Raw genomic sequence first — 27,563 nt, forward strand, 5'->3', positions numbered from 1 at the left:
CCCCCCCCCCCCAGATATACAGCCCCCCCGGGCCTGCCCCACCTTCTCCCCAATACCTGCCCCCGCCCCGCCCAGCCCGCGCGCGCCTCACCTGCAGCCTCGTCACCCCCTTCACCAGCCGCTGCTGCTCCGCCGCCATCTCCCCCCGACCCGCCGCTGGCGCCGCCTGGTGACCGGGCTCCGACCGATGACGTCATCGAGCGGCGACAGCAGGCAGGGGACGGGCTCTTCCGCCTCCTTCCCTCCCGCCCCCCGCCCGGCCGCGTCCCCTCCGAGCCTGCGGGAGTGTCTGCCCTCTTGCGGTCACGTGCGGGGCGGAGACCCATTACTGTCGGTCCCACCTAAATCCAGCCCACCCGGCGCTGGCCGTAGACAGCAGGCAAAGGGCAGTGAGTGGCCCCCTGGCCACGTGCTACACAGGCTGGGGGTCCCCCCGCTGAACCCCTCGCCACTGGAAGGTAGTGACCCTCTGGAGGGGCAAAAGGGGGCCCAAGCCCCCCTCTTTGCCCCCAACCAGCTGGGTGATGTAACAGCCGAGCCCCATTCCTGCTGGCCGGATGGAGGGGTGGCCGGGCCAAATGCAAGCAAGTGGCATTGTGACCAAGCACAGGGGTCAGTCACTCTGCCTCTCAGATTTGGGGTAGCTGGCTCTAGGGTGACCAGGCAGCAAGTGTGAAAAATTGGGACAGAGGTGGGGGGGCAATCAGCGCCCATATAAGACAAAGTCCCAAATATCAGGACTGTACCTATAAAATCAGGACATCTGGTCACCCTACCTGGCCCCCTCCTTAGCAAAATTCTGGGTGCACTGCTGCCTGGAAACAACTGCTTTCATAGGGAAACTTTGCCTCTGTCTGGGGTAGAGTATCTCCCACTGCTTTACCCACATGCCTCCTCCATTCATCCTCAGCCCCATTTTACAGATGGGCTAACTGAGGCAGAGAGCGGTTAATAGACAAGATTTGCAAAACAGTAGCAAGCCTCACTATTGAGGAGCCTAACCCAAGACATTGTAAAGGAGCTGGAACATGCTCAGCATTTTTGAAAATCAGGCCCCCTTCAGGTGTCTCACACATTGGACACCCAATACTATTAGTCACTTCTGAAAATCACAAGCTAGGAAAGATGCAGGCATTAAACCCAGGAGTCCTGGCTACCCCCTCCTTTGTTTTAAACTTCAGTCCATTTTTCTTTCTTTACACATTAATTAAAGTGGTGGTGAAAACAGCAAAATACCACAACTAGTTTATTTACCTTACAATTTCATTATTTAGTGCTACATTTTACTACTAGAAAACATTCTGACATGTAAACATACACTCATATATTCACCTTTAGTGTTAAATTGAAGCAGCTTAGATCTTTAAAACTGGTTGGGTGTGCAAGTGTAGAAATATTAGTTGTTTAAACTCCTCTCTTCTTACTTTTGATGTCTGGTCTAGCAAAGTCATCATGTCTATCCTTTTTGGAATGGAAATATTACCCAGCCCACATAGAAAGCATTTCCACAAAAAGCCCGGGGTATTTTGCAAGAGGGGTAGTTATAAGCCTCACTATAAAAATTTTTATCATTGCAAAAATTCAACCATTAAAACAAAATGTTGGAGGAAAAGGATCAGAGGATCAGACAGCAGCAGCGGTGAATGACTTGTTACACTATTAGCAGACATTTTTGTGCTAGCCCCAAAAACTCTGTTTCATTTCAAGTGATCACACTTCTCCTGGTGGTTTCAGTTCTGGGCTGGCAGCTGCACTGTAGAACAGGCGGAAGCTAAACCAACAAAAGCCTTTACTGAGTTTTTCTTGGTTGCTGCTTCTGTGTTTACATTTCAGTTAGTTTCACGCTGGTGACAACTGCCAGATCAACAGGGCTGGAGCCAGAGATCTTTTAGATGCATCTGCAGCTCCTGCACAGCTAGCAGCTGTGTTCTTCCACTGTTTCACAAACCTGCCTTGGAAAGACGAGGTCTGGGAGCGAGGGAAGAGGGGAGTTCAATCTTCATGGCCTTTCAGGCCTTGATTATTCTGTTGGGAGGACTGTCAACAAGGAAGCCAGTGACAGCAGCAGGTTTTGTGATGTTCCTAGTGGACAAACAGCTACCAGACTGAAACCCACCAAACTCATTTCACTCACAGCCCCTTGAACGGTCCAAACTGAATCAGAGTGGAACCAACAGCCTGAAAATGAAGTGTTCTCTCTCCTATTAACAATACTTTGTTTGCTATGGCACCTTTTATCCAGGAATCTCTAAGAGCTTTATACAAGGTTGCTCAAGTATCATTAACCCCATTTTTAAAAAGAAGGGGCGGGGGGAAACTCAGGCACAGAGAGGTGCAGTGACTTGGCCAAGGTCACACGGTGAGCTGGGAACAGATCAGGAGAGAGAGAACCCAGCACTGCTGATTCCCAGTCTTTCCTCTACGATTTTCTGGTTTACTTTTCAAGTTACCTTGACAGTGTTTGACCTTTTCGGATGCTCTAAAAATCCTGGATTTTGATACAAAATTATTAGACAACATGCCCCTCCCCATGCCCCTACCCCAGCCCACCCCAAAACCCCATCTCTTAGGGGTGTCCTTCCTTTTATACTCCTACATTTCTGTACAGTTCAGAGGTGGCCATGACAGAGATTCAAACTGGTGCAGCTTTCCCTTGGCTCCAGAATCCTCAATGCTGCCCTCTGTTGCCTATGGAGGGACCAGGCAGCCTTTTCAGCTAGGCAGTGGCAGCGTCCTCCAGGTCTGGATTCTCCGCTAGATGCAGCTTTTGGCTGAGTTTTATGTTAAGGAAGAAGAAGAAGAATCGATCAAGCTGCAGCCTCATCATTGACAAGATCCCTGGGGGGAGCGGCTGGAGTTCCTAACACAAACCTTCCAGCTGAGCCAGTCTCTGTACCCAGTAGCAACGGCACCAGAACCGGGAGAACCCAGGGGCCATGGCCCCTCCACTTTTTAACATGGGCATGGTTTGGGGAGGCTGGGGGCAGTGTTGCCCCCCTAAACTGCATGCCTTGGGCAGGCGCGGAGTGGCGCTGGCAGGGGCTGGGCCGTTCCGTGCCTAAGGTTTGCAGTTCAGAGGGGCAACGCCGCCCTCCGTCACCCAAACTACATCCATGTTAAAAAGTGGTGGGCATGGCCCCATAGCCCCTCCGGTTCCAGCACCAGTGCCAGCACCAGTGCCCCCGCCCCCACTTGTGCAGCACAGGAACGTAGGATTTGGCAATGGTTTGTACCATGCAGTATCCCGTCTCATCAGACCAATGATCCATAGAATATAGCATCTCCCTGCCCCAATAGGACAGACCAATGGTCCAATAAAAAGTCTGGTCTCCTCCCTCCAGCCATAGTCTGTGCATGGCAGAGATGGGGGAAGGGTTCCTTCCTGACCTCTACGGAGAGCGCTGACATCCTGAAGCAGGAGATTTTACTCCCTCTTGTCCTGGCCAGCCAGTGACGCAGGATTTCCCATACTGGATCAGACCACCGAGCCACCCCAGCTGGGATTCTGTCTCCAAGAGTGGCCAATACCACATGCCAATTCAAACTGGTCCCACAGTATCCAGCTCCTTGATAGACCCCGGCCATTACTCACTCCATTGGTGGCACTTGGTTACTCTTAGAAGTGGATTCCAGCCAGCATCCATCACCGCTCCGGCTCAGTGCATTAGGGCTCCCTCTAACCTTTTGCCCACTGATGGGCAAAGCATGGCTTGTGCCGCTCAGAGATGTTACTCACACCTCTAGATCCCACCCTCAGGCCCCTCCTTCCAACCCAACCCTCCCTCTAAAATGGTGTCCTACAGAGGTCTCCATGACAGGCTTGCCTGGAAACCTTTGGCACCAGCAGAGTCCTGGCGTCTTTGAAACCCCTGGCAATTCCCAAGAAGCCTCCAAGCGCTACAGGGCTCCCTGCCTAGAGACTCTGGCAGAAGATGACCAGCATCTATTAATGGCACCTCAGATCCAATGCCATGGTCTGGGGAGATATTGGAGAGTGGCGATCAAGTGTCTCAAAGCGGATTCCCTCTTCCCTTCCCTGCCTGAGGGGTCACCCAGCTGTGCACATACAAAACAGGCCCCCTGAAGAATCCCCTGGCCCCCATAGGCCCCGGCAGAAGGATACATGGAGTTGCTGAGCTCTTCCAACTGAAAAGGGAAACAGAACCACCATTAGAATAAGCACAAGCAGCTATGACAATAAAGGGAACAGGGCCCCACTTTGCCTTTGAAGATCATTAGGGGGCATTTATCTGTATTGTGGTAGCCCCCAGAGGGGGTCAGGGCCCTGTTGCGCTAGTCACTAAGAGCAGCACGGTCTAAGTGCAAGGCTTGGAGGGAGCAGGGATGTGTTCGAGGGACGGCTCATGAGGAGAGAACTCTCTGGTACTCACATTAGTCAGCAGCTGATCGAGGTTACTATCTGCCACCGTCTTCTTCTGGTCCTCAGAGAGCTCCTCCACGTAGACATCCAGGCTGAAGTGCAGGCGCGCCAGCTTCTCCTGCATTTCCCGGACGTGCTCCAGCTGCTCGAAGGAGCACTCCTTCCCTGTGCCGCCCAGGAGAGGGACCTGGTTACACTCAACCACCAAGACACATCCCCTTGCAGTAGAGATTCCTACCCCGGGAGAGCTGGTTTTCCCATTACAGATGGGCTGGGCCTGCCCCAGACATCACACAACAGCTAGCAGGAGCCTCCCAGATTAGCTAGATCTTCCAGTGCCAGCCGTGGTGGCTTTGGGTGGCCCTAGCTCCCAGCACCCCTAGGACCAGGCATTGATGCTTTGGGGACCCCATTCAGGCTGATGAACCCCTCCTTTAGAGGAGTTGCCCCCTGCTTACCAAAGGCCTGCAGTTTGCCCGAGTGGAAGTCGTTGAGCAGGTTGAGCAGCCCACCCTCCATCTCATAAACGTCCGAGACGTCGGTCAGGAAGGAGTGCTGCAGAGGGGCCCCCAGAGCTGGGCCCCCACTGCCCCCAGGCTGAGGCAGACGAGATTTCTCCTTGTTCACCCTAGACAGAAAACACAAACCCACATGAACATTGGCTGGAGGCTTTCCATGCCGAGAGATGCAACCTCCTAACTTGTTAGCCTTGTCTTTCCTCCAAGGAGCTCCCGGTTCTTTGTAAGTACAGCAGCCTGCTACTCACAGCTAGAAGGAGCTATTGCTGTAGCTCCAGTCCTAAAGAACATCATTTGTGGAGCGTGTTCCCGGCATTTGCAGTAAGCGATCGTACTGGAACGCTGCTTCGCCTTCCCCCGAACGTGCCTGACCGGCATCGCCGAGCATTCGGGCACAACTCGAGCCCTGGGTAGCTCAAGCAGGAGTGGCCTGTGTGGTTTTGGTGCTCGCGGTCTCAGGTTTAATACCTGGGGACATGCAGCATTTCTAACCCAGGCTCCCCATCATCGCAGCCTCCAGCACTGACCTTTTGAATTTGGCCCGTTGCTTTGGTGAGGGCAGGTGAGGCAGCCCCAGAGAGAAGGTGGTGCTTTTGCTGGTGGGGACGGGCAGCTTGCGCAGAGCGCTGGATGACACAGGCTGAGCTAAGCCAGGCTTCGGACTCCTCTTCTTCTTCTTGTCTTCCATCTTGAGAACTCGATCCCCGGGCAGGGGCCAGTCGCAGCTCAGTAACACACTGCAGCAGGGAACCTCTGGGCACTGAAAGAAGGAGACACTGTTCACAAAGGAGACAAAGCTCCTCTTTCACCCCCTTTCTCCAGCTTCAGCTATTCAAGTGCAGACAGAAGCTTCTCCCATGTGGATCACCTACAACAGGGGTAATCAATCAGCGGACCGCGGGCCCAAGCCGGACTGCCAGATGCTTTTGAACAGACCCCCAAAGTCTTTTTAATTTATTTATCGTCTTTTTTTATTATTTTCTCTGGAATCTGGACCTTTCACTATATCTAGACCGAGAAATTTGGACCGTGACAAAAAAAAGATGAATTACCCCTGACCTGGGGGCTAAGAAAAAGAATGCTCAGTACTTCCCAGATTTCCCTCTGCCCCAGATCAGATCTGCCTGAGATATTTATCTGAGCACTTCACAATCTTGAGGGTATTTATCCTCACCACACTTGTCTGAGGCAGGGAAGTGTTATCCCCATTTAACAGATGGGGAACTGAGTCAGAGAGGGACTCATGGCAGGTCACACACGTAGTACGGCAGAGCAGGTTTTGAACCTGGTTCTTCTGACCCCCCAGGTCACCCTTTAACCACTGGGCTTCTTTTCCTTTTCACCACAAAGCATTTTTCTGAAGGGTGGGAACAGCACCCAGAACCTCTCCAGAAACGGCCCCCACAGCAAGGGGTGCCTGCAAACAGGAGCCAGGAGGAGGAGTTAGGAAAAATTACAGAATCAAATGACCAATAGAACAGGATCCAGACAACCTGCTTTGCCCAGCCTCACTCCCAGTCCCTGCCTTTGGGTCTGGAACTGGGTGGGTCTGTGGCAGCAAGTTCCACTGAAGCCGCTCTTTTCAGCCAGGAGGATTCTCAAGTGCCTGCCAAACGAGGAGCCACACCAGCTGCTGCTGAAATGCGGCCACCTCTGGGATAAGAGGGAGCTAGACACAGGGGTGCACGAAACTCCCTGTTCAGCATGTATTACATATCCCCCTTTATGCCCATTCCACTGTGGCAGACCTCTGCTGCAGGTCCCAGCTAGGGGACTCAGGCCTGTAGTGGCTCATGCTCTTAGGTCCCCAGTTCTGTCCAAGCTGATGCTCTTAGGTCACTATTTTGGTTTTGCATCTCATCCAGAAGAGGACAGCGCCCTGGTGGTATAGAGCCCCTAGCACCATGCTGAGGCACTGGGGTCAGTATTACTTTCATTCACAGGGACCTGTGTTACCACTGGAGGTCTCCTATCAGAGTACAGTGCGTGCCACAGAACACTGCCTATTCACTGCCCCAGGAAGCTGCAGTAACCGCAGTATCATTTTCAAACCAGTCACTATGTTGAGCATGGCCTGTTGCACTTACCCAGCCTGACCCTGCTTAACAAGATCAGATGAGATCACAGCCTGAGGGGATGTATTTGGTTCTCAAGGCAGGAGAAGAAATATTTAAATACCCACACATCCAAACAAGCACATACCCTGGGTCTCTCTCTCTCTCTCCCGCCCCCTGGTGCCTTTCCCAATGTTTTACTTTCTCTTCTTTCTACATCTGTCCCCTCAAAGATTAAAATGCACTCTATGTGTGAGTATATTTGTAAGTTTCAAGGCTCTCTTTGTATCTAACAAGATAGGGACGTGGGGGCAAGGAAATGAAGCAGCTATTACATTTTTCTCCAAGCGCTGTATAGAAATGTTAATGTTTAAGATGAATCAAAATCCTGGTTTTTAAAGTGACGTTCTCAAGCGAGCATTTAACACTGATCAGTCGTAATCTCCACCAGCAGATGATATTTTCCTATTACAGATGCTCAGCTGGCCTAAAACAGCATAGCTCCATTGAGGTCAGGAGTTCGCCCATTTACACCAGCTGGGGACCCAGCCCATCGAGCTATTGATTTACCCCACCTGGGGATCTGGCCCATTACATTCAAACAGAAAAGGCCAGGCTGGACAAGCAGGCTGAAGCTCAGAGTAAGAGCCCAGGTCAAGAAGAGAGGGTCAAGGACATTTTGGGGGGGTTTAAAGGCAAGAGGAATTAGAGGAGGGTGTTGATGACACTTGCTCTGGGTTTATTTCTATTTAATTACCTACAGTGATTTTTGACCTGCACAAGCGAGTATTATTTATAAACAACATTTTATATTGAAATGAACAAATGAGAGGGACTGTTCAGTCATTTTGTCTGTTATTTGTTAAGAATTAGGCAAAAGGGGCCCTGGGGAGCAAACTGTGCACCTCCCCAGAGATGGGGCAGGGCAAGATTCACCCACCCCAACGTCCTCAAATCTGGGGGGTGGAGGGGAAATCACATCAGGCAGGGAAAGATGATTTGGATCTCCAGCCTCAGCAGAGGCTATCAGCCAGGGGCTAATTAGTTCCAACTGAAAGGGTTTTGTTTTGTTTTATTTTAAACATACACCTGATAGGAGGTCACCAAATGAAGACTGCTTTAATGTACTGCTGTCATGGGATTTGAACCTGTGACTAGACATGAAGGGCTCTATCCCATCACTCTAAGCTGTGCAGAACTCTCCTGCTGTATTCTTTAGAGACTGTACATTTCAGTACAGGGCTTGTGTGTGTTTGTACAATGCCTCCTTTCGCAATGGAGCCCAGATCCAAATCAAGGCCTCTAGGCACCACTGCAGTCTAGGATTCCTAATTACACTGGATTGCTTCTAGGACCCAATTTAGCATGGGAACACTTTGGCAGGTTGAAGCAACAAGCCCAAACCCAGCCCTGTGGCGATATCTCAGCAGAAGGGGGGTTCCTGCCGACTTTTATACCAGCCCCATTGATCAAGCTTTAATAACACACAGCAGGGTTCCCGCTAGTCTTCCTCCAGACTCATTTCCCATTGTTCTGTACAATGGCACCTCCGTGAAGCGGTTAGCTGCTGGGTCTGATCAAAGCCCAGACGTAGGCTGTGGAAACAGATCCCTCTTTGTTCAGTATGCAAATGGCTGTGGTTCATAAGAAGTTACCCGGACAGCTATTTCAGAGTATCCCGTTTAAAAAAAGAAAACAATAGCCGCAGCATAGGCACTCCATTTAGCGCCGTCCATCCCCCAGACATTGGGCAGGCAATTAGCAGATTCAGAGCCTATTTTCATTTCCACCCGAGCATTACAAGCCCGGGGAGCCAATGGCCAGAGACGAGAAATGCCACGGTGTGAGATCAAGATGACACCACCAGCCTCCCTTCCCAGTCCCATCCCCTTCCCAGCAAATTGCAGGACTCCCGCACCATGGTCTCGAACCTCCCTGCTCCCCCCCCCCTTCCAAAACCCCACAGCAGAAGCAGCTGCAGAATAAAGCGACACAAGCCCCGGGCACGGAACAGAACCCGCAGAGCAACAATGCAGCCGGGCAGCGTTCCAAAAGGGAACGTTCGGCCCGCCTCCGTTCCACCCCCCCTCCCGTGCCAAGCCAAGAGCCCGCAGAGGTGAAACTCACCTGAGAGGCACCCCCCGTGCTAAGGCTACAGCGACCTGACCCCGTTCTGCTCCCGGCGGCAGAGCGCCCCGCAAGACTCCGTGTCAACAGCAGCCGGGCCCACGCAACAATTTGCATTTAAAGGGGAAGGGGCCTTCCTCCAGCCTAGGCGGGGCTCTTCAGACGCGCAGTCCGATGTCCGGAGATCAGGTCACTCACACGAGGGACGGGTTTTGATTTCATTCCCGTGTAACTTCTCCCCTGCCCTGATTTCAGTGGGGCAACTGCTGACTGCCACCCGTTTCATGAGAGCGGAGTTCAAGCCCGGGGTTTGCTTTCATGTCCTTGGGTTCCCCTGCCTGATTTCGTTGTCAGGTGCAACATAGAACAGCTCCAGTGGTGTGAAACTGGTGTGAGACAGGGTCACTGTCTCTCTGTCACAGGCACGGGGCGCCGCCAGAGTGTCCGTTTACAGCTGCTGAAGATCTGGTTCAGCGCCTCTATCGCGGTAGTTCTCAAACTTCTGTCCTGGTGACCCCTTTCACACAGCAAGCCTCTGAGTGCCACCCCCCTTAGACATTAAAAACACTTTTTTATATATTTAACACCATTATAAATGCTGGAGGCAAAGCGGGGTTTGGGGTGGAGGCTGACAGCTCGTGACCCCCCCATGAAATAACCTCACGACCCCCTGAGGGGTCCCAAACCCCAGTCTGAGAACCCCTGCTCTATCACACTCTCACCCTTTCCTTTCCTATATGGAATATATTCCTATTTTCCTTTTAGCAGAAATGTGTATTGAAACTGCTAGAGACTCATTAAAATGAGATGGTATTGCCAGCCCTCACAATTTTATCTGAAGTCTCACAACATAGGGTCTTTTTTTTCCTAAAGCCCCAGCTCATGGAGTCGTGTGATTATCTCAGCTTAAAAGAAAAGTAAGCTTCTAGCCCTCCTGGCTGCAGAGAAAAGCTTGAAAATGGGACCCCCTAAAAGCACAAAATTCAACATTTACTATTTTTAAAAAATGAAGCCATTCTTCTGATTTTTGGGGCCTGACTCATGATTTTGTTAACTCTTAAGGAATGTCTATATAGTATTTTGGAGTGAGCCTCCCAGCCTGGGGTTGAGAGACATGGGCCAGGGGACTTGTGCTAGAACTCTAAAAATACCAGTGTTAACAGTGCTTTGAAGTTTCAGTTTGAGCTGGAGTTTAGGCTTTGAAGCATGGGGGGGGGGGGGGTCATATGTCTGTTGACCCAGGCTGGGAGGCTTGGTCCAAAATACTGTGTAGACATACATTTAAAGTTCACTGTGGCAAACAGGGCAATCTCCTGGATGAACCTTACTGAATTAAATTCAATACCTTTGGTGTTGATGGTATTAAAATACAGTTGTTTACATGTCATTATGGGATTGTATGTAATTTTCCTAGGAGGCACGACTAATGTAAATCTTGGGAAATGGTAGGAACTTCAAATGACTTTTTGAAACAATATGAACTTTTAAAATGAAGTGGGTTTCTCAGGAAATCCCTAGGGGGCAGGAGTAGTGAGCTAATATAATTCCTCCGATTAGTCAATAACTTGGCTTATGGAAGTTTTGCCTCCAGGAGAGGACCCATTGTCTGGCTGATTACCTTTTCATGGTCTCTTTGAAGACCCCCATTGTGGATAAAGGACTCACTCACTGATCCATGATGGATCTTGTTCTGAGCAAAGGGTGTTAACAAAATTGAAACCACCAGCAAACCCGTGTGGGATTTGAAGGCCTGTTCACCAGCCAGAGCCCATGTTGGAGTTGGGGTGATCTCTGGGAAGCTTATTAGCACGTGTGTAGGTTCTTTTATTGTTTTTAATATGTTTTGTCTGTATTGCTTTTATCTTGAGACTAAAACGTGCTTGTAACCGTTCAGCCTGGAAATACCCTGATCAGAAGGGAGAGAACCGTGGGTCTCCACCCAAGAGAGGCCACAGCTGGGGAGCTGGCAGCCTAGAGTGGGTGCCCTTGCTGGACCATAGAGGAGGAATGCAGGTGCAGGTGCCCTGAACTGATGTAGGATAATACTAAATTATATATTAAAATATATAGTATCCACGTTATATATTGTATTGGTAAAATTATTCTAGAAAGCTATTAATACTTTTACTACACATGTGCTGTAGCATTAATATAATCCCTTTCTAAATATATCATGATTTTAAACAGACTTTGAATGTTGAAAAAATTATTGAAATATTGGCCATGCTAAAACTGATTCTGCCATTTCTCTTGAACCTTCCGTCCTCATGGATCTGGATCCGGCTCCCGCTGACATTGATGGCAAAAGCCTGCAGTACACTGTGTCATACAGGAATTGCCCGTGGGCCCTAGCAGGGTAGTGGGTCGGTGATATAGAGAGGGGAAATATTGTTCCTGGCAGGGCCCAGAATGGGCTAGTATGCAGCGGGACAGGGGCGTGGCACCTGTCTCAATCTGTCATCTTGTTCTCCACAGTCTCAGCTCTCATACATAAAATAATCATAATAAGTCAGTCTCTAACTGTTATGGTTGTGAATAAAATCTCAAAAATGTGAACCAAGCAGAACTACAGCAGAGAGAAATCTGCAGAGAGCCTGGAACGATGGCTCGGAGAGGTGTGAACTGCCTCATTCACCTAAGAGAGACTAGCGGGGTGAGGTAATATCTTTGACTGGACCAATTTCTGTTGGTGAAAGTGACAGTCTTTCCAACTTAAAGTACACCGTCCAGCTAAAGAACCGCATTTTATTTGGTAAGGAAATGTTAAAAGCTAGCTGTAAAGGAGGGCTCGGGCCCCGCTGGGTGAACGTAACCCTCAATCCCCCTCTCGGAACACCGCATGTCAGAGCCTGCAGCGGCCCAGCTGGTTGGCAAGGACGCGGGTCTGTCTCCTGCAGGGGACGGAGGAGGTTCACCACAGGTGCAATACTAGCCTTATGGATGCTGCTTCCCAACCTCCCAGTGCTGACAGGCTCCAGCAGCAGGCTCCATTTCCAGGACACCTGGGGAGGTTGGGCAACATCTCGTGATAGATGCTTTCTGCCAAGTCCTTCCTCTTTCAAAAAGGCACCACCCGCTTTTTGCCCTCCACACCACAGCCCCTTCCAGCTGATCATTAACAGCCATGGCAGGACTGGTGCTTCAGAGGTACCATTTGGGGAGATCACCAGGGGTAGCTGTAGTTCAGAGCAGGGTCCCCTAGGAGTGCTTAGTACAAGGGGTCACACAGCAAGCTGAGGAAAAAGGCCCTCACAGGGGGGAGGCTGTTGGGATGGCATCAAGAGGAGTCGATTTCCCTCGGACGTCTTACGTTTAAAGCCGAGCCTGGCAGTTTTCAGCACCCAAAGGCCTCCGGCTCCGTGGGCTGGTGCATTACTCAAGTCTTTGCCTAACAGCCCAGGGAGAAGCTGTGCTTCCCTTTACATCTCATTAATGGAAATCCCTGCTTCTAGCTCTCCTTGAGCGAGCGTAGGCACCCCTTACAGCCTGAAGGGACGCTCAAAGCCAATCCTGACTTGGGTAGGCTGGTTCTTTGCCACCCCCAGCTTCACCAGCAGTTGTGCTGCCCAGGGACAGGATACACTGCAAGCCCAACTCACGACAGCCACAAGACCTGTGTAAAATTGGGCTCATCTGGAGTGACATCCCCACGAAGGCAAAATCAAAACTGCAGCTCAGTGCCATTGAGGTTACATGGCACCAAGGAGAAGAGCATGGGGAGGAGGAACAGGGGACAAGACCCCAGGCCAGTGTTTGGCAAGTGATGAACAAAGGGCCAGGCCTGAGGTAAAGCAGCCAATTCCTTGAATGCTGTTTGAGGCCGGCAGGCTCAGGCCATGTCTACACTATATAGGCAAAGTACTCCTAGTGTGGATGCAGCTTAAAACCAGCAAAACTGTGCTTCTGCTGATATGGCTTATTCCAGCCGCCCTGAGCAAGATAAGCTAAAGTTCTGTTTTGGTGGGATAGCTGTATCTACACTAGTGGCTGTGGTTGGCACAGCTCAGTCGGTCAGTGATCATTGCTCTTCGCACCCCAGACCCACAAAACTCTGCTGTCAGGAGAAGTCTGTAGTGTAGACACAGCATCAGCATTCTTGGGTGGAAAGGGTACAATGTACTGTACCTTGCCCACAGCTCTTGCTAAAATGCTGAACTGGCTCCCAGCTCATCAATGCTTCCTCCTAACACAAAGGAGGGCCTTGTTATGGTGCAGTCCCACAAGCAGCAATATGGATCTAGTGACGCATCGGCATCAGACCACTGACCCACCCCATGCCCAGCATTTCCTGCTTTCCCTGGTTACTTGCAAATATTTTATGCACACTCCATGGTGGATGCAGCCTGTAATTAGGATACAGGAAAAGAACATCATTCTCTCTAGAAAGATACAGAAAACTTGGCTCACCGTGTAGGGGAAAGAAGTACAAACACACCAGCAAGTAGTTTATGTGCATTTCTATTGGATATGAAGATACATACAACAGATCCCAGACACAGGTTATCTGTACCATCGCAAAAAGAGTGTGGATTTCTAAACAGCAGGAGCTGAGGAAAGTCCGGATACAGGCTGCAGCCCTTCACCTTAACTAACCTTCCAAAAACGAGGCGTGGTCCCGTCAGGTCATAAATACATTCTCTTGCTCAGTAAGTCCCAGTTTGCATTGAGAGGCAGAGAGAGACTTCCCTGAGCTGACAGTAGTGATACTTCAAGCAAGGGGGCCAGAAGACAAAACCAAAGCCAAGCTCCATGGAGTACGTTTCACTGACTTAAGGAGAGACCCAGGCTAATCAGCAGGCTAAGACCTCCTGCTCTGTGAAGACCAGAAAGATTCCAGCTTGTTAGGTCCTGTCTCCACTACAGACTTACTGCATTAACTGGAAAAGTCATACTGTCAATACTGTTTGAACTCAAGTGGAGACAGGACGAGTGTACAGTAGCACCTTCTGCTGGCTGATCCCCAAAACAGCACTGTGGATGGTTTATAAGGCCCTGTGTAGCTGCCTAGAGAGCCTGCTAAGCAGTGTTGCCAGAAGAGAAACAGTGGGAAGAAAAATTAAAGTTCCCCACCAAAGGGGTCCAGTCCAAGAAAGATAACAGAGCAGAGAGTGACTGAAATTTACTTGAGCAGATCATGTTTGGTTTTAAGCAAAGGAGGACGGTACTGAAAATAAAGTATATTGTGAACTAAAGTTTTAGTGAGGCTTGCTTCAAAACTACCAGACGACTGCCCCCCAAAATGGGGAGATTTACATGAGTGGAGGAGTTTAGAGAAATGGTTATCTGAGGGCCAAATCCAGAAGTCCTTGCTCAGGCAAGACTCCCAAACTGAAGTCAGTGGGATTTTGCCCCCATAAGGACCTGTTAAAGCAGCAGATTCCCCATCTTATGGGCCTGACTTGATGGACAAATCGTGTGCTTCTCTCACACTCTGCTGAAGGGAGAGATTGCATGCATCCATTTCTCTCAGCAATTTTTCCCTGCAGAGCAGCTGTCAGTCTGACAGCCAGGAAGACGGTCAGATGGGTATGTTACTGGGGAAGGGTACTTGTGAATGAGGTGCTGTTACAACAAAGTCAAAAGGAGCCTGCCAGAGCACTGGAGCAGCAGCACGTCCCAGCCAGTAGAATATCCATGTGGACATAGCTCCCTTCTCAGGGGCTCAGCCCAGAGCACATTGCTCATGGGCCCAACTATTCAGCCAAGGAGAAAGCTGAGGTTTTGTCTTTATGGAACCACTGCTTTGTAAACACCTACCGTGGGGCAGCACAGAGGCCCTTCCACAGGGAAAGGAATCTAGACAATAACCTGGAGGACCTCCACACCCCCTCACGGTATTCATGTGCAAAACAAGTAGGAAGTAGACCTTTGGATTAACTCTTTAATACACTTGTGCATGTGTGCGTATAGCATAGAGGCAACTGTGAATTATAAGGCTATTGAGACATCAGCAGGTTCTGGAAATATCAAAGGCCCAGAGGGACGGCCACTAGGGGGCTTTCTGATGTGTCCAAGACCCCCACTGTTTCTCCATTTCTTTTTGCTCCCATACAATACATGGACTGTATGACAAAGAAAAACAGCCTCTTCCCTCCTTCTTCTAAGGGAAAGAGAAAGTGCTAACCAGGAAAAAATAAGCCAGCACACCCCAGCAGCTTGCCTACAGCCAGGTCGGATTTAAACCAGGAAGGAGAAAAAGGAGAATCCGAGGCTGAGAAATGCTTCAAGTTCTCCCCATTTCCACTCTCTGGTTTAAAGTCACGTTGAAAGCAGAACAGCTGCAGACCACGCTCATGACATTTCCAGTTGTTTGGATGCTTTGAGCTGGCGGGAGGGACTGGAGACGGTTCACCCATCTGACCCCCTGGGCTGCACTAGCTTTTAAAAGGGCATCCCAGCTCACCACTAACAAGGTCTTTTAGCAAAAGGGCCAATCAATCAGTTGAAAATCCATGTATTAGATATCCACGCGCACGCAGGGAAGTGGGTCAATCTAGTTGATATATATTCATATATAAAAGTGTATGTTGCCCTGCACATCGTTTTATATATCATATATATATATGTATATATTAAAAAAAAAAAAAATTCCAAAAGCCTAAACTGGAAAATCTCAAAGCCCCCAGTGCCGGGACTAAGGAAAGGACATTAGATCAGTCTGTGGCACCATTCACATGTTACCGTCCCTTCCCCTATCTCCACCTGCTGATCCAAGAGCTTAGTAAGCACGAGAGCATTCCTCAGTCCCAGCCTAACCCAAAGCTCCTATGCTCAGTTCTCCGGGGTTCTCCGCAGGTTCTGTGCAGTGCATCGGCTTGGCTGAGCGAAGACAATCCTCCCTGGGGCACTGCTGTGCTACAGCGCCCCCTAGTGCTGGCTCACCAAAGCTGTCTCGAGATGGGTCCTTGAGGGCTTCCAGCGTGTCTGCTTCGGCCTGGGGCGTGTGGGCACACAGGTCCTGCACCTTCTTGTTTAGGTCATTGCGCTCGGTCTGCAGGGCTCGGCACAGCTTCTCCAGGCGCTGGATTTTCACCTGAAGCCCTTCCAGCTCCTTGTCCCGAAGGGTTTTCTGCAAAAAGAGTCAACGGTCCCTAAGCAGCGAAGGTGAGGAATTGAGAGTCTTACAGCTAATACAGCAACCTAGGGTCTGAGGCGGGGGAAGAGAGGCAAAGGGAAACTCCTGGAAGAAACAGGCTAAGTTCACAGGCAAACATATCAGCAGTTACTGAAGGACCCAACACTCATATGCTGTCACCATCCTTTTCAACCTACCTGTTCCCCGGGGGTACAGGGAGTGACTGTCCATCTCGGTAGCACCTTCCTTTCAAGCATCATCATTAACCCTTGCTTCCCCACCACGAGTTTGGTGAGTCTCGTTATCCCCTTTGCCTTAATTTGCCCCTCTGTACACTGAGGGGAAGGGACTTGCCCAAGATCACACAATGAGTCAGTGACAAAGCCAGGAATCAGACTCTTGGTACTGACTCCCAGTCACCTGTTCTAATCACTAGATCGCTCTCTGATGCATTCGCCATGGGCTATTTGCCAGTCTCAGTGTACCCAATAAAATGCAGAGCTGAACCAGATGCCTGACTAGGTGCCGCAGCGTGGTACCAAGGACGGAGCTTACCTCCTCGGCCATCTCCAGCAGAGCCTTGTTGCTGCTTTCCCAGCGAGACCGATACACAGTGGTCTCTTTTTCCAGCTTCTTGATCTTTTTTGTCATCTACAGAAATACAGTAATAAAAGGAAAAGAGAAACAGTGATACAGAGCGTCGCGATTGGCCAGTTTCTACAGCACCCTTGAGGGGGCATGGACATTCCCAGAGCAAGGGGTCAGATGCCAGCCGGCCCAAGAAAGTGCAGCAGCCCTTCCGCCTTGCCTCATCTCACCCACTGGAGTCAGTTTCACTGAGAGGGAATATTGACCAGGCCTCCCCAAGCCACCCATCGACCAGGGCACAACAAACCCAAATAAGAGATGGGACTAAGCCACTCCCACGCCCAGCTCCAAACTCCCCATACCTTTGAGATGGCTCAGGTGCAGGCTCTGCCTATCACCGCTAACCCTAGACCAACCTCTCCCACCCCATCCCAGATCAACTCCATCCATCCTGTTCCACAGGAAAGCTCCTTCTGCTAATGATTGCTGTATCTAGCTGGTTTACTTCCCAGGAGTACGTGGCTCCTCGAGGATTTCTGAGGATGGTGAAAGCTGGCCTCCACGTGATCAAGGAGTTGCCGCTTTACCAGCTTGGAAACCTAGTGAGGATGGTGGCAGACAGTGGCTCTAACACATCAGAGAGGCCCATGCCAGCTCTCTGGCCAATAGGGGTGACAGCCACAGTACCTTTTCCATCTCCTGTTTGAATGTAGTGAACACCTCACTGCTTTTGGAAAGCGTGTTCTGAAACTCCTCAAACTTCTCTGTGTAGAGGGCCAGCTAGGGAGAGAGGGAATTACAGTTCAGCACCAAGTACCTTGACACTGCACAGCAGGCATCTTGTTTCAGCTTCCCTTCCCCATTCCTCCTCAGTCCAGTGTCCAGCATGGGAGAGGCTGGATTTCTGTGAAGAACTGAGCTGACTCTTAGGATTCAAGCCCTTGTGGTTCAGTAGAGCTCAGGGCTCTATGGTGTAACTCGCAGCACCAAGCTGCTATGCTCAGAGTCCTGGACTAGACAGAGGGGAACAATCCTCTCATCTTGCTTAGGCCCAATCCTGCAAGGTGCTGCATGCCCTCAACTTCCACTGACTTCAGCACCTCGCAGGATTAGGCCTTCTGTCCCGTGTGAAAGGACAACCTACTCCAGCACTGAGAAAGATGCTGGTAAAACTCGGACCTCTTCCTTCCTCCAAGGAGGCAGAGAGGTTAAAGCGCATAGGGAGGTCCTGCCCTGCATTGTACCTCCTGTGCTGATGGAGACCTTCCAAGCTTTGAAATCCAGGCGCCAACACAGCAGTGCAGACTGCCCCCTCCCCCAAGGGAACCAGGTTTCCTTCCACCTCTTTGCAGGATGAAGGGAACGATAAGAGCCAGACAGCCTGGGCCGGGCTACCTTACCTGCTGCTTGAGATGGGTCTCCTGCTGCTTCATCAGCTCACACATTCTCTGAGACTCCACGGCCTCTTTCAGCAGCTAGAGGAGAACGAGGGAGATGGGAATGCAGTTAGCTAAGTGGACTCCAGGGAAGAGCTTGGGTCCATCCTATCTCGGGAAGGGCCAGCTGGGTCAGAATCAGACACACCTGCAAGGCAGGGGCTTGGCACTGATCCAGTAGCAAAGTACAGCCAGTGCTGAAGAACAGACCAGGGCTTCTATTGCTGGGGATGGCCACGGCAGAGGATACTGGACTGGGACAGCCTCATCTGGCTGGGCAATTCCTTACCTCCCAACGGGCCAGCGGCACTTAGGAAAGCGTTAGCAGGGAGGCGAGAGCGAAAAGGTTCAACAGGATTTGCTAAGACCGTTGCCAAAGCTGGAGACTTACAAAGTCCTTCTCCCGCTGGTGTCTCTCCTCTGCCTCCTTCAGCATCTCCTGGGCCTGCTGGAGCTTGGCATCCACCAGTTGCTGCTGCAAATCCTTGTGTTTGAACACCTTCTCGATATGCTGCCAAGGGAAATACAGGGGCTGTTCCAAACAGGTCACCTACGCTCTGCTCCGTTAATGATCCTGCAGGACACTTCCACAGGCCGCCCAGAGGCCCTGTGCATTCTATGTGGGGCAGGCCCACTAGTTCATAGTATCTGGGTTAGCGAAGGAGGGACCTCTAACTCACGTGACTGCATGGGGGAGGCGGCAGTCTGGTGCTTAGAGCACCAGGCTCCTCGGTTCTAATCCTCTCCCCGCCACTGGCTCGCTGCGTGGGGCAAGTCACTTCACCGCTCTGTGCCTCGGTTTCCCATTTGTACTATGGTGATAAGGAGTATCAGGCAGGTCTGGGGTGACTAGCTCTGTGCAGCCAACAGCACTGCAGTGCTATCATGACCTAAATGAATAATCATCCCAGTCTCCAGGAATCCACATCGTGTGTGTGAGTGAGTGAGAGAGAGAGAGAAGTGGAGGAAACATCCCCCTCCCAGCTGCCCCAGGATTCCATCTGCTCTGCAGACCCCCCCCATTCCCCCATCCCTGCTAGGCCCCAGTTTTCCTCCTCCGATGGGTGCCCCACCTCCTCCCGCAGCTCATACTGCTCAATGAGTTTTTTCAGCCTCTCTGCCAGCTCCATGTTCTCCTGGCGCAGCTTGGAGTTCCGCTCGTTGTGCTGCTCCATCTGCAGCTGGATGTCATTCAGCGTCACCTGGAAATGGGACGTCACTTCCTTCCGCTTCTCCTCCTCCTCCCGTGCGCGCTGGACGCCTTCCTCCTATGGGAGGAGAGGAAAAGGAATGGAGGGACCCAGGTCAATCCCTCGTGTAATGCACAGGGAACATCTGACCAGTTCACCCACAGAGCAACTTACCCAGATCACCCTGCCCTTCAGGGCACAGGTTCTATCGTTTAGGCCAAAGAGGAAAGAGGTTTGCGTGGCCCCTGCCCTGCATCCTCCCGTCCCCCAGCCCACCTTGGTGCCCTTTTCCCCCTGTCTCCAACTATCCATCCGCCTGAGACAAAAGGCAGACAATGGACAAGTCAGGTCTGCCCATTTCAGCTGTCCTGCGCTGGGTAGGTTTAGCGATGGGCAGTATCGTGGAGTGAAATCGAACACAGGGCTATGCAGAAAGTGGGCTGGCCTCAGACAGTCTCACATAGACCAGACTGACTCCCACGTGGGGTAAGGCTGAATGCCAGATACTGCTTTCTACCCAGGGGTTCCCAGCTATGAAAACTCAAGAGTGCGACTGGTACTCCAGGCTCCCACCTTACCAAAGAGCCTCTGTGCTGGATGCCAGGGCACTGCCACTGCACACCTCCTTCATCTGAGATTCTCCAGCCCATCGCAACGCACCAGTTGCTCTAAACTGTCTGTCCGTCTCACTAGACATGCCAAATCCCCCATCTCTCACTGTCTGTGCAAGCAGGGCCGGATCTAGGATTTTTGCCGCCCCAAGCAAAAACAATTTTGGCCACCCCGTTTTTTTTCTTACCCCACCCCCGGCCCTGCCTCTACTCCGCCCCTTCCCCAAATCCCCAGCCCTGCCTCCTTCCCCCAGGCTCTCAAGCCTAGGAGGGAGGGAGGGAGGGAGAGGGAGAAGCAGTGTGTGCGCCGCGGCCACTCGGGGTCTCCCCCTCCCTCCCAAGCTCGCGAACTCGGGAGGGAGGGCGAGCAGCGGTGCGCGAGCGGCAGCAGCGGAGGTGAGTTAGGGCGGCTGGGGCACATTTTTAGGTGCGACATGGCCCGTGCCAGAATGCCGCCCCTAAAAATATGCCGCCCCAAGCACCAGCTTGTTTTGCTGGTGCCTAGAGCCGGCCCTGTGTGCAAGCTAAGAAGCAGTGCAAGGTCAGCACACTAACAAATGGCAGGCAGTAGGCAATGGCTGGTACGGCCAAGCCCTTACTCTGGTAAATGAGTACAGTTGCCCTAACAGGTTGGCAACCACTGATCTGGGGGAGAGAGAGAAAACAGAGTCCTGTTCCGTTGGTGCCTCTCTCTCAGGTTCAGAGCTCCCGAGGTGGGAAGCGAGGAGGCTCTTGCCTTGAGGGTGCGGTTGTGTCTCTGGAGCTCACGGCACAAGCTCTCCAGCTTGCTGCGGGCCAGGATGGCCTTGCTATGTTCACTCCTCAGATGGTCCTTCTCCTGCACCAGCTGAGTCTGCTTCTTCTGCAGGATCTTCATCTGCTTCTGGGAGTTCCTGTGCTCTTCCAGCTGGAGGGAGAAGCAGAGAGGGAAAGATGCAGCAGACTCCAGCTACACCCCAGGGAGGGGGTTCTGGGTTCAGGGGGAGAACGTTCTAGCCCCCAAGAGAATAACAAGAGCATCACAGTGCAAACAGTCACTGCAGTAATGAGGCCTGGAGAAAGCCATGGCTCATACAGCCCCCCATTCCAGCAAGAGCTCTCGCTGGGCACAGCACCTTTCCTGCAGCCAGGGGCTGGCTCTAGCATTAAATGCTGTCCTTGGCTTAGATGCGGGTGGGGTGTGGAGTGCAGTGTTATCTCAATGGCGTGGGCCTCAGCCTCTATCCCTGGACTCATCACTCTACAGGAACCTCTTTGGGCACCATTCGCTACTCTGGATTCCAATGGAACTTATTTCTGTGAGGACGACTCTGAGTCAGGCCGTTCCCTGTACAGCTAATCCATAGCCACGTGCTTCTTTCTAGTATTAAAATAGCTCTTATATTGTGGAGAGGGAGTGATGTCTAGTGGTTGGTGCAGGGGAAATTGGGAGTCTGGACTCCTGGATCCCATCTGTGGCTGTGTCAGTGATACTGGGGCAGTGATTTCCCCTCTTTGTGCCTCAGTTTTCACACCTGTAAAATGGTGATGAGGCTACCCACCTTGTAAGGGACTGTGAGGCTGGCTTCTTGCATGGAAGGTGCTGTAGACATGCTAAGTATTAATCAACCCTCACAAACTCCATGAGAGATGGGTCGGTATCATTATCCCCTGCTCTAGCTGCACAGAAGGGACCATTGTGATCATCTAGTCTGATCTCCTGTATGGCACAGGCCATAAAACTTCCCCCAAATAATTTCTAGAGCAGATTTTTTAGAAGAATATCCAATCTGGATTTAAAAAATCTCTGGACACCTGGGTTCAAAAATGCAGCTAGGTTTAATAACCCAGGTTTAATAACTGCAGCGTATGCATGGGCTATCCCCCTCAACCTAGGGCCATGTCTGTCTCCTGTGGCGCCAAACAATCTTGCTCCCTCAGCAGCGAGAGATGTCTCCCGCCCTAGAGCCTGAAGCGTAGTGCTAGGAACTGACCAGCTCAGCGTATTTCTTGCACAGTGCTGCCAGCTTCTCCTCTGGGGTGCTCAGCGTGTTCAGCGTCTGCATCAGCAAAGTGATCTCCTTGCCTGGAATGCAAGACATAAAGCAGAAACAGCTCTTTCACACGGAGCTCTGGGTCACAAGACAAAGGGGAAGCACCCAAGTGGAAACCAGAAGCTGCTACATTCCCTGCTCCAAATACACACAAAACCACAGCTAGGATCCCGGATGCACTTCCTAGATTCTCCACATGAATTTGAGCCACCAGTGTAATTTAGTTTGGGGTGGTTTCCTTGGGAGGATGGACTCCAGAGACCTAGGTTCAATTCCCTGCTCTGCCACTGACTTCTTGTGAGACCTCAGGAAAGTTACTTAGGTCCAGGTCCTCAAAGGTATTTAGACATCTCATTAATTTCAGTGAGAGGTAGGTGCCTAAATAGACATCTTCCCAGGCGTAATTTTTAAGCCTGACCCAGACCCAAGCCCACCTGACGTAAGCTCAGGTTGTTTCCTGACCTGACCCCAACAGTTCCTCACTGCCGAACCTGCATCAGCACAACTGCCATCTCCTGCTGGGGGGTTGGATCTGCTCCTCAGACCCATGGGGCCAGTGTGGGGGCAGCTGCAAGTGCCTGCGTGCACTGTGACTCCCCAGCACAACCAGTCTGCAGCACACACAGTGCAGCAAGGTGATGGTGCTCAGTTCGAGCAGGACATGCAGCCACCCGAGGGCTGACCCCCGGGCAGGAGGAGCGCCGACCAGAGCCGGTCTGGTTGTTTTCCTACCTGACCCGGACTCAACACCTGTAGTCAAATCCCATGGGGTTCGGGTCAGGCTGCAGGGCTCTATAGCTAAATACCTTTGAAGATCTGAGCCTCAGTCTTAGTTCCCCATCTGCACAAGGGTGCCATGAGAATAAGTACATCAAATCAATGAGATGCTCAGATATTACAGTAGTGGGGGGGGGGGGTCATATCAATACTAAGATAGATGGCTGGATAAGCAACTTGACCTAGGCCACACAGACATCATGTGGCTCAGCAGGAAATAGAACTTGGGAGTCTTGGACTCGCACGTCCAGGTTTAACTGCTAAACCATCCCAACCTCCGGTAAATGCAGCGGAGGAAAGACGTTTAGTGCATAGTTGTGTGTGCAATTTCATGTCTAATTTTTAAAGCAATTACAATAAACGTAGATGCAAATTAGACGGGCAATTGCACACTCGTTTTGCACGCTTACCCTATTTGGAAATCCTCTGTTGCCAGCTTATGCAGATCAAACAGGGCGATTTACTTTCTCATCCAAATGCAGGAATGACTGATGGTCTCTATAGGATCTCACCTGCATCCTTCTTTTTTACTGAGAGCGTGTGTGTGGGGGAAGACAGTTCTCAGAAGCCGTGCACTCAGCCTGGCCCGAAGCGCGAAGCTGTACATGCCCTGCCCAAAATTGTGTGCCCCCGGAATTCAGACACTCCGTCAGTGCTCAGGGTTGCTCTGTGCCGGAGGAGCACAGGGCATATTTCTTCACATCCCTATGGCACACGGACCCATGTCATTTTTCAGCATCGCTGTGCAGTGCATGGTTAGGATGCTTATTTCACTGGCTTTAGCATAGGGCAGTTAAATCACTATGAAAATGGAAGGCCCCAGGAGGAAAGTTCCCCACCCCAGGCTGGCCACAGACCAAGGCTGGGAACCCCTACCGAGACCCTTGGCTTTCTTCTTCTCCTGGGCCCGTTTCTGATCACGCTCCCCACACTCGTCATTGGCTCGGAACTCCTCGGTCCCCTTGGAGCCCTCCTTCTCTCCATTCATCTCAGGGCAGCCTGGCTCCTGCTCGCCATTCCTGGGGGATTCGCTCCGGCACTTGTCTGCTTCGTCTGGCTCCGCGGGCTCGCTCTGCCCACCATCATCTCCTGGACCTTCCTGGCTGGCATCCACACAATATGTGTTCAAGATGTCCTCCAGCTGCCTGCTCAGTTCTTCAGAGACATCACACATGGCAGGCTGGGAGGATTTTGTCTCCTCCTCCACACGAGAAGCTGTGGGAGACAGGAGAGGCGAGGACAAAAGCATGACACTTTCTCTAACAATTTCTATTCTGCTAGCTCCTCTCTGCGGTAGCCCTGTGTAATAACCAGAGAGCAGCGGAAAGGCTTCCTACCAGGGCCAGCAAACTTTCAACAACACGCACTCTCCTGGGGTACTGCATCTCTAACTAGCTGCTCTGAGAATGGAGCTGCACTTCTGGCTGAGTTCCCTTCCAATCTAGGGAGCATGACCAGGCTCCCAACATCTGTCAGTGGCAAAACTCCCACTACATTTATTGGGAGCAGGTTCAATGTGCATTTTCCTTCAAAAGAACAGCCTGCTAAGATCCGCTCCTGGAGTGAAGTATATGGTTTAGAACCTATCTTAGCTCAGAGACAGACTTTCTCCTTAGGCACCACCCTGACAGCAGAGGTCTGTAAGTCATCTCAGGCATTGGGCATTCACCAGACCCCAAATTTACTGGTCATCAATGTGGATGGCAGGGTTCATTTCAACCAACTACTTACTTAATTAGAGGGCTTCCCAAGCTGGAGGGTTATTTTCGTTATATCTATAGCACCAATAGCAGAGCAAATGCATAGGCTCGGGGGTGGTGGTGGTGAGGGGGCGGCTAATAATAATGCCCAATAAAGCAGGTCTGTTTGATTTTTTGACTCTAAAGTCCTAGAGGTCAGAGCAATGGATGAACAGTAACTAATTCAATACAGCCAGCTCAGAACTAGGGGTGGATGCATCTTCACCCCTTTGTATCCACCATCCCATACACACAGTTACTACTTTGGGACTGCACATATACAGACGTTACACACACCTGATATGAAACCCAGGATTCTGCTTCTAAAGCCACAGGCCTCCCCCAGGTGAGTGAATGGAAATTTGTTACAACAGCCACCCCAGAGAGAAAGCCACAGCCAGGCTTGGCCACTCAGTTCAACACAGAAACACACCCTCATTCTTATGCTGCTCCTCACTGGTCAGGCTCTCAGCATTGCCAGCAGCAGAAGGCTCAGAGTTGCATGTCCTGGACTGGCTTGGGGAGTCCCCAGCTTCAGGGGGTGCTGCAGCCTCGGCTAAGTCTCCTTCCTCTAGCACCAGATTGCTGTTCATTTTGGGAGGACTAGCAGGCAGCAGAGTGGCTTTGTTCTCCCCACCTTGGTTCTTCATCAAGGCTTTTCTCCCCACTCCGTCTCAATAGACCCTGGTGAAAGAGAAATGTCACCCGAGTTTAGTTTTAAGAAATGAGGATTCATGGGATTTTAGCAGAAATCACCACCCTGCAACAGACTGACTGCTAGGTGAAATCAACAGGGATCGAAACATTCAGAACTGGGAGAGCAAGGTTCTTCCCTGACCCTCCCCATCCACTGCTAGCTGTAAGACTCATACACTGCCTCTTACTCAACGGCAGCTTTGTTAACCCCATTCTGCTATTGGAAAGCGCACACATCCTTCCTCCCATATCTCCAAGCTATCCCCCCTGCCATAAAGGGTTCACGTCAGAGTAACTGTTCCTCCAGCTGAGTAAACTGTTCCTCCAAACCCCTGGAGTAAATGGTTCTCTCACTTCTGTATTCTGCAGACCGCAGCCTTCTGATAGACCCAGGTTCCCACCCCTCACTTCATGCTTTGCTCTCAGAACATTTCATTCCACAAGCCACCAGGAAATGGGTTCCATGGATCACAGCAACAACAAGGAGTCTGGTGGCACCTTAAAGACTAACAGATTTATTTGGGCATAAGCTTTCGTGAGTAAAAACCTCACTTCTTCGGATGGATCACAGCATTAGCCTAGAGGGGCCCATGCAGGCTGACATGAGAACCTCTCTCTCTAGTATTGAATGCATTGCCTTTACTAAGCACAGAGGCCAAAATCTTGAATCAGGCTCCTCAAGACAGAAGAGGGGCCAGCGTCTATTAAAACAACAGGCGCATTTGGCTGGAGGGAAAGCATGCAATTTCCAAGAAGAGCTGGTGGTCAAAGAGATTTATCAACAGCTCCATGAAACACAACTGACAGACGCAGGCCAAATTCCACCTTCTTTCTATGTTCATGCCTCTCCAGGGATACACTCTCTCTCTCACCCTCAATCTCTCATTCACCACTCAGATGACAAGAAAAGCAATTGCTGCAGCAACCCTGCAGTCTCCCGTTTCAGAGACACTTACGATTCTGAAACACAGGCAGCTTATCTGTCCCAGAACAATCTGGATCCCACGTATGACAAGAGAAAAACGGTGTCCCCAATTTGGGCCTAGCTACACACGGTTAATCTATGCCTCTTCTCAGAGGGCAACACAGGGCACAACCAGCCACGTGAAGCCAGGGGAGGAAGTTAAAAAGTAATGGGGGCCAGGCAAGCACGGCACCTGTTCATGCACAGGCACCAAGATGGACCCATCTCTCACCTGCAGGCCTAGCAGCACTGATTTCCCACAGTGCATACGGCCCCTTTGTCACAAACGCTCCCTCTCCCTGTGGCATCCCACGCTCTGCACACACCACTATGCTACCCCATGGGCCCTGTGGTGCCACACCCCACTCGACAGAGCCTGCTCAGCATCCCCTGCAAGTGCCCTGTGCCAGCCCCCACTGCCCTATGCACTATGCCCCCCCCCCCCCCTCCCCCCCCCCCCCCTACCCCCCCGGCCCCCCCTGGCCCCCCCCTCCCGCCCCCCGCGCGAGCTCCCTCTGCCCCGAAGGTTGCAGGCAGGGATGTCACCCCTACCCTGCAATGACATCACCGACGTACCACGTGACGTCACCGCCGAGCAGCTTGACGTGGCTCCCTACCCTCAGCCAATCAGTAGCGGCCGCCGGCCGCACTCCGGCAGATCGGAGAGCCCCCTACATACGGGTCCCCTCGGCGCTCGGCGGCCCTTCTTCCCCGCGGCGGAGCTCTGGGACGGGGCAAGCGGTTGCAACCTCCAGCCCGGGCCTCTGAGCGGGTACAGAGAGCGCATGCGTCGTCACCCGCCGGGCCCGCCAGCCAATCCGCGAGCGGGCGGCGCGAGGCCTGCCGGGAAATACAGCTAAGCGGCGGCATTCGAGGCGTTGAGCCGGTGCGACTACATCTCCCGGCATGCCTCGCGCCAGGGGGCGATAATACATCTCCCGGCGTGCAACGCGACAGGGGGCGATAATACATCTCCCGGCGTGCAACGCGACAGGAAGGGTGGGGGTGGGGGTGGGGGTGGGGGTGGAGCGGAGCAGTGTAGGCAGGAGGAGCCCCCTTCTCGTGCCCTAAGCGGCGGGGGAGAAAACTATGAGGAGAGGGGGCAGGGAGGCACTAGCCCTGGGGAGCTGTGAGGAGAGAGGATAGGGCGACACAAGCCCTGGGGTGCGGTGGGGGAGCTGTGAGGAGAGGGGGCAGGGAGGCACAAGCCCTGGGGTGGGGGGGGGGAGCTGTGAGGAGAGGGGGCAGGGAGGCACAAGCCCTGGGGTGGGGTGGGGGAGCTGTGAGGAGAGGGGGCAGGGAGGCACAAGCCCTGGGGTGGGGTGGGGGAGCTGTGAGGAGAGGGGGCAGGGAGGCACAAGCCCTGGGGTGGGG

The 27,563-nt window shown here is 51.9% G+C and overlaps 3 protein-coding genes across 6 annotated transcripts in view; all 3 read right to left on the reverse strand.

Moving 5' to 3' along the window:
* The window catches only part of IQCC (IQ motif containing C), a 12,937-nt gene extending 12,754 nt beyond the window's left edge, over positions 1-183 (reverse strand). The window contains exon 1 of the mRNA XM_034754237.1: positions 92-183. Coding sequence (XP_034610128.1) covers positions 92-139 — 48 coding nt within the window. The 5' untranslated portion in view covers positions 140-183. The remainder of the gene's footprint in view (positions 1-91) is intronic.
* A 1,025-nt stretch (positions 184-1,208) lies between these two features.
* CCDC28B (coiled-coil domain containing 28B) lies at positions 1,209-9,409 on the reverse strand. The gene is made up of 6 exons (XM_034754302.1): positions 9,081-9,409; positions 5,427-5,659; positions 4,840-5,009; positions 4,392-4,546; positions 4,124-4,146; positions 1,209-2,771 (listed from the first exon to the last, which is right to left on the reverse strand). The coding sequence occupies exons 1-6, from the start codon at positions 9,195-9,197 to the stop codon at positions 2,717-2,719; spliced, it is 753 nt and encodes a 250-aa protein (XP_034610193.1). The 5' UTR covers positions 9,198-9,409; the 3' UTR covers positions 1,209-2,716.
* Positions 9,410-13,522: 4,113 nt separating this feature from the next.
* TXLNA (taxilin alpha) lies at positions 13,523-26,979 on the reverse strand. Of its 4 annotated transcripts, none has more exons than XM_034754085.1 (11): positions 26,766-26,979; positions 24,963-25,213; positions 23,667-24,005; positions 21,954-22,045; positions 20,717-20,887; positions 19,253-19,447; positions 18,571-18,690; positions 18,144-18,218; positions 17,431-17,523; positions 16,711-16,806; positions 13,523-16,149 (listed from the first exon to the last, which is right to left on the reverse strand). In XM_034754085.1, exons 2-11 carry the CDS (start codon positions 25,177-25,179, stop codon positions 15,832-15,834), a joined length of 1,716 nt encoding a protein of 571 aa, XP_034609976.1. In that variant the 5' UTR covers positions 25,180-25,213; positions 26,766-26,979; the 3' UTR covers positions 13,523-15,831. The 4 variants fall into 4 exon arrangements, with proteins under 4 accessions (XP_034609976.1, XP_034609977.1, XP_034609978.1 ...); XM_034754086.1 differs by having other exon boundaries at positions 26,742-26,979; XM_034754087.1 differs by lacking the exon at positions 26,766-26,979 and adding an exon at positions 26,422-26,546.
* Positions 26,980-27,563: the final 584 nt, after the last annotated feature.

The sequence above is a fragment of the Trachemys scripta genome, chromosome 20 (genome assembly GCF_013100865.1).
Source record: "Trachemys scripta elegans isolate TJP31775 chromosome 20, CAS_Tse_1.0, whole genome shotgun sequence".
Taxonomy (NCBI): Eukaryota; Metazoa; Chordata; order Testudines; family Emydidae; genus Trachemys; species Trachemys scripta.

Bases quoted from the DNA above. Each gene is read 5' to 3' on its own strand.
- CCDC28B (XM_034754302.1), bottom strand. From the start codon at position 9,197: ATGCAAATTGTTGCGTGGGCCCGGCTGCTGTTGACACGGAGTCTTGCG. The intron at 4,547-4,839 runs GTAAGCAGGGGG...TGGGCGGCACAG, and splicing joins GGGCAAACTGCAGGCCTTTG to GGAAGGAGTGCTCCTTCGAG. The intron at 2,772-4,123 runs GTATCCTTCTGC...CATAAAACTCAG, and splicing joins GAAGAGCTCAGCAACTCCAT to CCAAAAGCTGCATCTAGCGG.
- TXLNA (XM_034754085.1), bottom strand. From the start codon at position 25,179: ATGAAGAACCAAGGTGGGGAGAACAAAGCCACTCTGCTGCCTGCTAGT. The intron at 18,219-18,570 runs GTAAGTCTCCAG...GTTCTCCTCTAG, and splicing joins ACCAGCGGGAGAAGGACTTT to CTGCTGAAAGAGGCCGTGGA. The intron at 16,807-17,430 runs GTACTGTGGCTG...GTATTTCTGTAG, and splicing joins TCAAACAGGAGATGGAAAAG to ATGACAAAAAAGATCAAGAA.